The sequence below is a fragment of the Centropristis striata genome, chromosome 17 (genome assembly GCF_030273125.1).
Source record: "Centropristis striata isolate RG_2023a ecotype Rhode Island chromosome 17, C.striata_1.0, whole genome shotgun sequence".
NCBI lineage: Eukaryota > Metazoa > Chordata > Actinopteri > Perciformes > Serranidae > Centropristis > Centropristis striata.
Window position 1 is genome coordinate 23,577,650 of NC_081533.1, and position 13,687 is coordinate 23,591,336.

Genomic DNA, 13,687 nt, shown 5'->3' on the forward strand with positions numbered 1-13,687 from the left:
GGGAATTGGCAGTCTGTTGTCCTGCTACTTCGGGGGTCCTGATTTCACAGCCAGCCTCCGTCACTACTGCGTCAGCACTGATGAGCTCAGCGTTACCGGTAGGGAGGGGGAGAGACGGAGGAAACGAGGAGAGAGAGAGGGAGAGAGAGAGGGAGAGAGAGAGAGAGAGAGAAGAAACGGGGTGTTGCCGCCTCTGAGACACACTCACGCATCACAGAGTAACAGCAGCAGCAGGGTGAGGACAGAGCATCCCTCCATCCTTCTCTCTGGGAAAAACAACAACACTGCTTTTTCAATTATTGAAGCCGTACAAAGCCCGTTACATAATTTAACATAATCAAAGCCGAGATATTGTGGAGATACAGCGCGCCCCGTCACCAGGAGAGCTTGGTGTGAAAGCAGACGGACCGTTTCAGCACCTTGGACAGCGACCATGGCTCCAATTGTGGAGGAAGGAGCTCAGCTCGGTGAGAATTAATGTTTTATTTGTTTAAAAAAAAATATATAAATAATAATAATTGGAAACTTTATAGCCTTTTTTTTTTAAAGTAGTCATTCATTTCACGTGACTCCTCAAAAGTATTAGCTAGCCTCATTAGTCGAATATTTTTAAGATACTAATTAGCAATTACGCTCCATTTTGGCCCCTTGTTCTTAAAAAATAACGTGAGTTTGTTCGAGTAGCTTGTACTCTATTTTTTTTTTTTTTAATGAAAGTAAATGGCTTCTTCTTTACTCGATAAAACAACGTGTTTCGGTAGACCACCAGCCACCATTTTGCAGCAAGCTTAAGGGCGACAGCTGATTATCAGGAAAACTAACCAACAGCGTGGAGGTGTTTTAAGTTAATTTATCACTAGTAATGGGTGTTACTATAGCACAGGTGAAGCCTGGAAAGCACCTGTTTGTTGTCTTTATTTCCTCTCGGTTCAGCAGCTCCCTCACAGCCCTCCCGCTGCCACATCCATCTGTCTGGTGTTGTTGCCTTGAAAACCACTCCACCTAGGATGTTAGGCTGAAATATTAATGAAAGGAAAAAGGGAGAAAACAGTATGTACAAGTGCTGTGATCTGAAGTTGAAATTAGAGTCTCCTTATTGAGAGGCATTCCCCTTAGATTAGTAATACACTTTAGATGGATGCCTACAAACATAACAGAAAAACTGGCTTATAGTATAGTACAGTACAGTCAATTGAAATTAATATACAGGCACAATAACCTATAAAATAATACAGTAGGAAATATCAATTATATACGGTTCTATATGATCAGAAATGGCATCAAAGAAGTGTTCCTGTCCTCAAACATCACGGTTTAACTGTAGTGTCTTGAACGTCAGGATATATCTGTAGTGTGTTAACATGACACTTTCATCATCAGAATCACCCAGGCAACCCCAACCCCAAGGCTGTTGTATGACAAAAATGTTAATATATGATCATAAATCTGATGTAAAAAAAATGTAACTAGGGTAAAGATTTTCACGAGATCAAAAAAATTCAAAACACATGAGATTACCCCCACCCCTCTCCCTCCCTCTTTGTATGGGTGTTAACCTGAGTGCTTTTCCACTGGGCCGCCCTCTTAACTGCAGGAAATGGTGCGCGTTTCCTCTATTGAAATGGACCTATTAGCTCTGACTGCATGAGAAGGCAGCATGATTGCTGTTGAGTCACAGTTCAAAAACCACAAAACAAAGAACTGAAGCATTGAGCGGTAATACGTCTCCATAGTAACGTTTTAGTGATACTATAGGTGACAAAAGTACCATTGAAATTAATTAGGCTCACTTCTGTTGGGAAAAAAAGTAATTAAAATGGATGGTCATTTTTTCTCACTGGTTTGACCACATTTCCTCTGCTGTAGGACGAATATAAATAGCTATTACACAGAAAAAACTGTTTTGCTATAGCAGATGAGCTGGTGTTTGTTCTCTCTATTGACCAGAATGATCCAGATGTTTCTTTTTTAAAGACATGTCAAAAAACCTTCCCTTACCTGTTTCAATTACAGCTCCTCATTGTCTGACTTGGAATAGTAGCAGATAACTAGAGTATTTTTTCTCCATTTGCCAAAATATTGTTACTTTTCATTATCTGCTTCTGAGTTCGGCCATTTTTACAAACCTGCTGTCATGAAATTGACCCGTCACATAATGACGGTATGTGGTTTTTCCCAGCAGTTCATTACTTGCACCGGCTGCTTCCTGTTGATTTACTGTAGCCATGTTTGGAACATGAACACAGTACGGATGGTACTTCATCAGGGTTGAGCAGATTGCGTTGTTTTCATCTCCATCTGAGTCAAGACTGCAGCTTGCCTCAGTCAAACACACAAAATGGATTCAGTTGTCTCAGTGTAACGATAAAATCTGCTGAGGTGAAGAATTATGTGATTTATGTGATGTGTAGTCAGACATTTTTAATGAAAGTTGTTTTTCTCCTTCCACGCTCTCTGTCCTCCTCTCCAGTGGCAGTGCCAGTGGGTGTTGCTGTTGTGAGTGTCTTCGGCCTTGTCTTCACTGTGTCAGCCTTTGCATGGATCTGTTGCCAGCGTAAAAACACCAAATCCCAGAAGACACCTCCCTACAAGTTCGTGCACATGCTCAAAGGGGTCGACATCTACCCAGAGAGCCTCAGCGGCAAGAAGAAGTTTGCTGCACCTGCTTCCACGACAACTAACGACACCAGTAAAACTGATGTTAATGGAAACTGCCACACTGCGACGCCAATGAGTCCAAATGGCACCAGTAAACTGGTGTCAAGTCCAAACGGTTCTAGACCGGCTCTTCATCTGGATCTGGAGAAACGGGATCTGAATGGCAACTTTACCACCAAACCATTTCATCATCACCACCAGAAGGTGCGCAGCTCCCCAGACCTGGAGCTGCCTTCTCCTCATGCAGGGTTCACCCAACCTGGAGTGATGGACCGCCGTGACCTCCCTTCCCCGTCCAGCACCCTCTCCAGCCAGGCGCCCACCCCGGCTGTGGACAAGCCCCACGGAGAGGAGAAGGAGGGCGGACTAGGAACCCTCCATTTCGCCCTGGAATACCAACCAGAGAGGAAAGCATTCATTGTCCATATCAAGGTACTGTGTGTGTTAAAGAGTGTGTCTTTGTAATCATGTTTGACATCAATTTTAAAAATGGTTTCATGCAGTCCTGACTAATTGATTAATTTGACTTTTTATACCAGGAAGCCCACGGCCTGACCCCAACTGATGAACAGTCGCTGACCTCTGACCCTTACATCAAGCTGACCCTGCTCCCAGAGAAGAAGCACAGGGTGAAGACCAGAGTCCTGAGGAAGACCCTGGACCCCGCCTTCGACGAGACTTTCAGCTTCTACGGGATCCCACTGGCCCGAGTGTCGGAGTTGGCCCTTCACTTCATGGTCCTGAGCTTTGATAGATTCTCCCGTGATGAGGTCATAGGCGAGACCCTTGTACCCTTGTCTGGGATCGACTTATCGGAGGGGCGTGTCTTGATGAGCAGAGAGATCATCAAGAAGAATGTCAAGGTAAGACCTGGGACTATTTTGATGTTTAACCCTTGGAATTGATGATTTATACATGTGTCTCTTCATCTTTTTTTGTTATCATGTATCAGTTTTCTGTGAGTGCATTTATTGGGATTAGATTTCCACATTAAGTCTCTTAGAAGCTTTTTTTTTTTTACAGCATGCAGTAAAATAAAAACAAAACAAAAACTGTCAAAATAACTGTGACATTACTTCACACTGCAAAACTCCTCCAAAAATGACTCACTAATTCTCTCATAATAACAAAAGTGCTAAAGTGCTATTACAATATTACATAAATCAGTACATAATCATCTTGAAATCCATTTACTTATTAAAATATGATATTTAAATCATGGAGACTTCCACAGTGAAATCTTTCATACTGCTTTCAAGGTTAACATTAATGGCCTAATCTGCGTCTTGAATGAAGGTTTTACATTTCAATCTTAATAATACATTTTACAAATGTGCTTCTCATTGAATTTATCTCTAGTTAGCAAAAGGTAGACAGGAAGTGTATCCCTCTGTGGAAAGAAGGAAAGATCTGTTGCACCATTATGGATTTGAAAGCTGATACTGAGCTCTGGTTTTGTTCTCAAATGCACTGCTATGAGGTTGGATGTGTAAAAGCCCTGCTGTGTATTTTTGTAAATGACTTATCAGTTTTTGCTTCACATCATTATCATCTAATTTATGTCATCAACAGTGGGGGTAGATCTGATATGACATGCTTCCTCTCACAATACCAGCCACTTGGCAAACAGGGCTTGGATGTTAGATCTTCATATCATCAGATAATTAAAATGTAATGCAGGGAAGGCCATTTTGAAAGGGAATCACTTGGGCATTTTAATGTTCCCAGTAGTGCATTGGGTAGATGGAGTGATATCCACACCACACCATAATGTATCAATGGGCTGCTGGTCAATAGACTTCTCCTCCAGACTGGTTGTTCCTGGCAATAGTGAGGACCACAAATGGGCTTTAGCTGATATACTCTGCTGTAGTGACAAGTGACAGAAAATACCCATGTGTACTGTATATTTCCTGAAAATGCATTGGACTAAACTTGCATTATGGCTACAGGATTGGCTGCATTACATTTAGTGTACCTGTGATTTTCAGGGATGGATTGTAAGATGATATCTTTGTCCTTATCATGGATTTGTGGTCTGGTATACAGCAGTGCTCTATAGATTGGTACAAGATGGTTCGTACACAAGCATTTATCCATTTGAAGGTGGAATGTGAGATGATATCAATGTAATTATAGATTTGTGGGCTAATAGTGTACTCTGCAGAGCTCTGCTTTAATGGAAGCACTGTGCCTACCAGGTGGGAGAGGATGTGTTCACGCAGTGTACCTTCCCAAGAGGAATGTGAGCTATCTGTAATATCTTTAAAGATCTGTGATACGATATAGTACTCCAGAGAAGGACTGGGAATTGTGGATCAGATTCTGAGAAATATAAAAGGTTTATTCCCCCTCTGCAGAGCTCCTTCTGTATTTTTATCATCAAGAGGATTATATTTCTTAAACTGTGTTCTGCTGGCTGTCTCCACGCTGAGACTAACCATATTTTTTTCAATTCCATTTCTCATTTGGGTCCCTGGAGAGACAAATCTCATAAACCTCTGCTGCAAGGAGGAGTCTGCTGTGTCTCAACGCTTTTTAGTGTAATCAATAGAAGATTGGGTTTAGAATCCATTTTATTGCTTTGCAGTGGGATTCTACTTTTGGATGCTTTTGTATAATTTTAATGTCGGCAGGTAGAAAGGGAAAAAGGTTTGGCCTATTAAAGTGTAGTTATTGTCTGAGTATCAGCTGTACTTATTTTAAGTGCTTTCTTTGTATAAAGAAGACATATTGGTACTAGTTCTGCATAAGAAAGAGAACCACTTTATGTTCAAATAAAAGCACAAACATCACTTTTTGATGGATTGACAAAAGGGCTTAACAGAGTGCAAAAGAACAAAGAATTAAACTGAATAATTCACACATATTACACCCAGTATTTCAGATCTCCATGTGATTATGTGCTTGTTTAAAAAAAATACTTGTTTAAAAAAAATTGAGCCATCTATATTGTTCTCTCTGATTATAAGCAGCTCATTGCTAACAGGGTGGTGGCTCTCTTTGTCTGCGTGGCATAGATCAGTCTCACTGCTTTGTGTGTGTGTGTGTGTGTGTGTGTGTGTGTGTGAGCGTCCAGGGAATCGATACAGAATGTCGCAATCAGCATAGCCATCGCCCTGTTTTCACCCTTGAGGATAATAAAAACAATACAATACAATAGAAATATTTTATTTATTCATTTTTTCGTTTATATCCCCAGGAGAATGATATAAAAACACATCTATATCACACTCACATTTGTATTTTCAGAGACCCTTAACATCAGGTCAGGGATTAGAAGTTGTCTTTGTCTGCATGCTACCTCTCTTTGCCATAGCAACCATGAGCTGAGGCGTGACATCTTGTTAGGTGTGATCGCAGCATCCGAGGCGCCAACTCCCTCGGGTGTGGACACAGACATGGAAGTGTATCACAAGTGTTGCACTGAAAAGGGAGCTTCTCAGTTACACGTTTGGGCTAGTTAAGATATGAGAACGCAGCACATAAGCAGGTGATGATTATTTAGCTGACAGCCATTTAATCACCAGCGATGACACCATTTGCAGTCCAAGCAGCTGCATTTCACCACAACATTGTTGATGGCAGAAAATTAATTGCAAAGTAATTTATCAATACATAGATTTTCCAATAGTCAGATGTTATTAGGTGTTACTGAGTACATGTGTATGGATTCTTTCGGGAAAACTTGTTAAATCGTGAAGCAAAGATGTAAATACAGCAAGAATGAGTGGAAGATTAACACCACTAAAAGTTGTTTTGTTTGTTGGGTGTCAGTCTGTCTGAAAGTCTCTTCTTCACACCTGCCATCTCTTTTTGCATCACCTTTTTGTTTGATGTTTTCACCCGTCCTCTGTCTCCCACCACCTGTCATTCACCATTCTCCCGTCTCTCCACAGAAGTCCTCAGCCCGAGGCGAGCTCCTGCTCTCCCTCTGTTACCAGTCCACCACCAACACTCTGACTGTGGTTGTCCTCAAAGCTCGCCACCTGCCCAAGACTGAAAACAATGGACCTACAGGTAAATAAAGCAGAACTTTTCAAAATGGAATTCACAGGATCAATATTAACACTGAAAAACTCAAATTGCATGTGTGCATGAACTTCCTTCACATAACAATAAACAGATGATATTGAATCATTTCCTCTTCCGTCCGAGCAGCCAAGACTACTTTGGATGCTGTGATAGTTGCCATAATGACACTACCACCGCACTGAAGTAATCTGATCAGGATGTGATAGAGAGCACTTCAGTGACAAGAACACACACACACACACACACACACACACATACACACAAACACACACACACACACACACACAGAGTGTTTACACAGCCAGCCTCTTTTGTCCTCATCACTAACATCCATCATTTCCGCTCCATCGATTGCTGTATTGATCTGTCTTAGGAATAATATGCCTCTCTGCAACCGCTGCAGGGATATTCACCACGCCTTTTTTTTTTGCTGCTGTCATTCTTCTTCTCTAGATCCGTATGTCAAGGTTAACATGTACCAAGGGAAGAAGCGTGTGTGCAAGAAGAAAACCCACGTGAAGAAGTGCTCTCCCAACCCTGTCTTCAACGAGCTCTTTGTCTTTGATCTGCCCTCTGATGAGGGTCTGAGGGACACCAGCGTGGAGCTGCTGCTGCTGGACTCTGACACAGGCAACTCACGCTGCCCCAACACCGTCCTCGGACGCCTGGTGCTGGGCACGTCGGTGGCAGGCACGCCCGGCGAGCACTGGAGAGAGATCTGCGACCACCCGCGTCGCCAGATTGCCAAGTGGCACGCCTTGTCAGAGGATTAGAGCGCCGGAGTGTTGGTGGATTCTGTCAAAATCACAAGAAGATTGGAATGAGGATGGGCGGGATTTAACATCCTGCTCACCAATACCCATTGGACTTTCAGTGAGGGCGGGTGGGAAACAAGGGGGAGGGAACTTTGATGTTATGGGGAGGGTCATTTGAAGTGATGTCGTCATTCACTCAATCATTCACTCACTTATCTTTGAAGTTATTGGGGTTCAGCGGGGAGGGCGGGGCATGACAAAGAGAACCCCATAGCTTTAAATGATCCCAAAGACTGTCACCGAAAATCACCTGGTAACATGCAACATCATCTCCATGGCAACAACACTGTAACCGTGTGCAGTGCAGAATGTCTTAAATGTCGCTATTACTCTTCTTCTTTTCTTCCTCTGCTCCTTCTTCTTCTCTTTCTTCAGCTCTTCTTTATATAAATAGTAACCTAGTCCATCATAGGAAAACCAGAATGAACAACATCTGACAATGCTGTAAAAAATGTGGATTATTAAAGTTTATTTTATAACAACAATGTTTTCTTCATAAAGATGTAGATTGTTTTTATTTATGTTCTCGTTTTGTACTCTTATGGTTGATTTGTTGAACATGTTTTGTAAGTATAAGTGGTATTTCATATATGATTACTTATAAAGTACAAGAAAGCCTAAATTAGGTGGTTAAAGAAAAGACTAAAACAGACTGAGTGCACTGGGGACAGTTAACTGTGGATGCATCTATGTGTGTGAGTGTGTTTCAATATGAGAGTGCTTGTGTTAAAGCGAGTGTGTGTGTGTGTGCATGCGTGCGTGTGTGTGTGTGTGTGTGTGTGTGTATGGGTGTGTGTGTATGGGTGCATATGTGTGTGTGTTTTAGCTCTGAGAGATGTGAACCGCATAATGTTTACTGTAGGTGTATTGTCCCCCTTACTGTGAGCACAAAGACAGCTGAAATGTAAATGTATGTACCTTACTATAAAATATGGCAAGTTCTGAGAAAAAAAATACGCGTTTGAAGTATTTATTTCCCAAGTATGTGGAGTTAATGGTTTATGGTGTGTGTGTGTGTGTGTGTTCAGAGGATTTTTGTTACCACTAGAAGCCTTTCAGCTCTTTTAGGATTAATGAAATAAGTTAAAGATAATCCAACAGCCCCATTTCACAGGAAATCATTTAAAACATCAGTCTGTCCAAGGTAAAAGCCTCTTTTAATATTAAAACTACTACAGTACATGGTTTTCGTAAGGATGTGTGTGTGTCGTCGCCTCCAGCACCCTGGGGATGACATCATCGGGCCCCTTTCCAAGTCTGATGATGTAATAAGTGCTGAGTGGCTAAGTGCTTCAGGATGAAGTCATCATGAATTTAATATCAGTTAAGTGGTTTTGTGAAGGAGGACAGCTGGCTCAGCATGCTTAGTCCCCCCTTGTTTCTTTCTTTGATTTACGGAGATTAAACCACCAAGCAATGTATCTTTCTAACCTCTCTCCATATCCTGCATCTGTTCCCCCTCTTTCCTCTTTCCTCCAGTCTCTAGTCTTACTCTGAGTTACATCATGTGTTTGCATCTGTAGAAGCGGGTCGTTCTGTCACTCTGCCCTTCCTCAGTGACTTTGACCTGGGACAATCTTTGAGACTGCTTTCTATTTTAAACCTCTGATGTCATTTAAAGCAATAACATGTACCAGTGCAATGTGCAGCATCACTTCCACCTCCCTATTCCTTACTTCCCCTAGCCAACCAATCACAAGTAAGCAATTTAGCTGACGCTCTAATGTCTTATTGTCCTGACCAGTGTTTTTTTCAAGGATATTTTGACAGCTGTGTCGGTGAAAAAGACGTGTTGAAAGCTAAAACAAAACTCTAATGAAACCCCCCGTCATCACATTTCCCACATACTTTTCCCTATTCTTTTTTTCCCAATTGTTCAGATGTATTGATTGACTTATAAACAAACAGACCCAAAATTATAGTTTTATGCCTGTCTCTGTCTGCCCATCTTCTGATTCACATTGCCCACAGTTATGAGTGTGTACTCTTTTTATGTAGAAAGAATTAGGCAACAGAACATAATAAAAGCGTGATACAAAAGACTGAATCAATAAAAACCCCCCAAAGAGTTAGACGGAGGCTTTCTCTCGATAGCAAATGTCAATTAAGTTAAAGTAAAATAGAGCATTCAGTGAAGCAGTGAATTTTTCTTTGCTTTTTTGTTTTCATATTGATTTAAGAGCAGACAGACAGGGCAAGGACAGCTGCCTCGTCAGCCTCACTAAACCATTCAGCCAGACATACAAATTCACGTCCTTCAGATTTCATAGTTATTTCACAGCTACTCCGGCTCAGTCTCAAGATACTGATGCAGCTGCATGTGGGTGAACAGCATATGTTAGCATGATAAGTGCGTAGGGGAGTGTGTGCAGTGACAGTTAGTCCCTCAGGATCTAATCAAAGAGCACCTTATGTGATGCAGAACCAAGGCCCCTGATCTCCTCAATACAATCCTCAGTACTGTAAACACACATTGGTGCCCCTATGGACATCAATATGTAACCGGTCTACATCCTAACATCAGTCACAGTGGGGTCAAGTCATTCAGATTCAGAGAGACAGGTACAGAAATCCATACAGCAGAGTATGAATCTGCCTGGAATACAGAGAAGGCTGCGTGTGTGTGTGTGTGTGTGTGTGTGGGAGACGGTTATTTGTCCTAATTGGGCAACATCTAAGAGAGCACAAAAACCAAATACCAAATTAGACATCTCTGTTCTTATTAATGCCTTTGATCACCAACATTCCTCTGAGTCTTAATCATCCAGCCGTTATTATGCTGCTACAGTCTCATGTTTAAGGCATAAACAGAAAAAGAGTTATCACTCTTAATGACCAAAAACCGTTTAAATAGTGTGGATTTAGTTTTTTGTTTTTTAGGTGAATTAAGAGACTTCGTGCAGGGGAATTCAAAGAGAAAGGAAATATTACATCTGAGTGGGTTGCACTAGCTATTCATAAATCCATAATTTTGTGTCTAAAGACCTTCCTAAATTCTACTTCCACGGCCAGGATTGTGTTTAGACATTGCCTGACATGAATTGAGGTGTATTGTTCTTTGGCCCTCGTTGTCTTTGCTTTTGTTTGTGCGCCCATGAGGGCTGGGCACCTTTGGTGCATAACGCTTTGAAAAAGATAATTACTTACTTACTAGCTAGCTAATTCAAACATAGACTGTATATAAGAAGTGAATGTAATCCCCGTGACGTCATCATTGGTTTGTGGAGTACCGTTTTGAAGCCTCAAGTTTGGCATTTTGGCCATTGCCATCTTGGTCGTCGCAATTTTGGTAGTTTGGAGACAAAAGTGACCACATGTGGGTGAGAGGTGTTGCTAAGTTATGAGCTAGATTGGTTAGCAATGTGCAAAAAATGAAAAGCAGAAATTAAAAGGTGACCAAGTTGTTATAATTAAGTTTAATTATTAGTAGAACCCCGGGACAGTCTGATAATGGAAATACCTTATACCTTATACTGTATATAATATAAGCCTTTCAGTCCATGCCTTTTCCTAAAGGTGTGTTTATGTTTTATATAGGAAAATGTTTTATTAAAAAGGGAGAAGTAGGGTCCTTTTCTCATGGATTTCTATATAATCTGACTTCTTTTTGTAATCGGTAGAGTTGCCCCCTGCTGGTCATTATAAAGAATGCAGGTTTAAGGCACCTCCACACTGGCTTCACTTTTGAGGCCCGTAGCTTGCAGCTGGGTTTCAAACTAAACTGATGTACGAATTAAACTTAGCAGCCAACCCTATTTAAATTTACCCCTACCAATTATATGGAGATATATGTGTTTTGGAGTTAGCTGCGTGCATGTTAGAATGAGTGGGATATATCACACTGATGCTATTAGCTGTGATGTTTTCTACTTTGAGGTCTGTGTGTTGTTATGTGCATTGTAATTTAAAATCATCATCAGTTTGCCTCATTACTGAACAGCGTTTTGATTAAGTGTCAGGTCAAATTTGCTGATAATAATTCAAAGCACCTCTTTTATGGCTCCTGGTCTCTGAAATGTGGCATAAAATAGATTGCGAGCCACACCTGGAGCTTGAAGTGCTAAGTATGCACGATAGTCCTCTGAAGCACACCTGAAAAAAAGATCAATCTGCAGCGGGAAGTGATGGAATGATAAAGGGAAAGTTTTCAAAGTGAGACTGCAGAAGTGGAGGAGGTGGCAGATAGATGGCCGGAGGGAGGAGAAGGTGACACAAGAGTCAGGCAGGAATGGAGGGAAGTGTGGAGAGGGATGGCATAGTGCCATGCTTAGATATGCAGTAGAGGCGAAGGAGTCTGAAATTGGAAGATGAGCGATGGAAAAGTAAGTTGGGGACATGGTGAGTAAGTGGTGTGTGTGGGTTTGCAGGCAGTCGTCCAGGTGGACATCTGAGGGTCGTTTGCAGATAATGAAGACAGAACAGGAAGTAGAACGGAGAGGCTGAATGACCTAAACCTGATTATTTTTAAGCGTAAGGTGAAGGACAGAAAGATATTCAGCATTATGTGCCTGTGTTGACCAAGTGATGAAAAGAAGAACCTTAAAATAAGTGACAAGTACAAAAAAAATATGGAAATGATGTCTTGAATTAGTTGGGTTTTTTTGTAGCCTTTTTCCTTTTACCTAACCTCAACCAAACCTTTTTTTTTTGTGCTAAACTTAAGCTTTAAAATCAGCGATAGTGACATGATTACAATGTTTTTTAAGAAGCAGTGTGGTTGCAGCAGTTCAGAATGATTCATATGCACTCATTTATGGTGAAACATTTTTTAGATTCAACAAATCTGTGGTTTGCAGAACTGTACAATGGCAAAAACAAAAGTCTGGTCACTGAGTTGCAACATCCCAATACGAACACTTAGATAGACCTTTTTTGACTTATTATGCCCTAGAATTTGTAGAGTTCACCTGAAACAAGATTGAGAGTAGTTTTCCTTCTTCTATTCATGTGAGTGACCCTGACTGAGTGTTTGGAAGGCAGGGTTTTAGAGAAACCAATATACTTGCTCAATGGGCCCATAGATTTGGAAGATCTGGGTAATTTCATACATATAAGTTAAGATTTCTTGGCTTCTGGCACCACTGAGCAACTTTCATAGGAATTTGAATGAACAAGGCCCAGCCTCGAATGCTGTATCCAGTTCTCTTTATACATCAATAGCCACTGAACTTTCAAGACAAACCGAGACGTTACCTTGTAGAAAACATGAAAGTTTTAAGCATCAGGGATGTAGCTGGTGAAATCAACGCCTGGAAACAGCTGGTCCCAAATAGCTAGCTGTTAGTGCATGACACTAATTGCTGGGGGCACAACTATGTCATGGTAGGTGTACTGCTGAGGTACATTGTGTCATTGTTTGGATGATCGGTTCTCAAGAGAGCTGCAAGCAGCAATACGGGAGGCCAAACAATTAGCCTGATCCCAACAGGCATATTTTGAACAGACACTGCAGTAGTAAACATAAAAAAACAAACCCAGTATAAAATGGTGCCTTTCTGCAATGTATCTTTCTCATCAGTTATTTAGTATTTAATCCCTGTTGTTATAAAAAACATGACATCTTAATTTGTGTCATAAGGTTTTATTAATAAAATTATTCTTTAATCTTCTAGCTCTAATTTTCATGTTATGTTTAATGTTTCATGTTAATGTGATAACACATTAACTACATGTTTTCTAATAAACATATGTTAATATAAAGGGTTGATCCTTTTACTTCTCAAATATTTAAGTGTAATTTAATTTACTTAATTTAATTTACTTAATAATAATTTCTCACCAAAGAATCCCAGTTATGCAAGCTATAATGAGAACCATGGTTTGTTTGCATATGTACAGTATTTTCTTTTCACATAACACTTTCCCTCAAGGCTTTATTGTGATGACATCAAAGGACATATTTATATAACCTATTATCTGTATTGTATCTTTACCCGCGGCACACTGTACCAGTGCACTGAGAGAACGAGAGAGCTGACAGCAAAGAAGAAATAAAGGAGTGAGGGATAAAACAGGAGGAGTACACATATGTGTGGTGACAACACTTCAAAGCACCAGTGAATAATTAATGGAGACAACATCCTTACATAAGACTCCATATTACAAAATGTTTACTGGCTAGAATGCCAGCAGATGAATCATGTAGCTGCTGTTTTATCCTGAGCTCTATAGGACAGAAA

The 13,687-nt window shown here is 40.8% G+C and overlaps 1 protein-coding gene across 1 annotated transcript; it reads left to right on the plus strand.

Moving 5' to 3' along the window:
* The first annotated feature begins 223 nt into the window (after window positions 1-223).
* syt4 (synaptotagmin IV) lies at window positions 224-8,032 on the plus strand. Its single transcript, XM_059354122.1, has 5 exons — window positions 224-467; window positions 2,471-3,090; window positions 3,198-3,521; window positions 6,558-6,678; window positions 7,147-8,032. The coding sequence occupies exons 1-5, from the start codon at window positions 434-436 to the stop codon at window positions 7,464-7,466; spliced, it is 1,419 nt and encodes a 472-aa protein (XP_059210105.1). The 5' UTR covers window positions 224-433; the 3' UTR covers window positions 7,467-8,032.
* The last annotated feature ends 5,655 nt before the right edge of the window (window positions 8,033-13,687 follow it).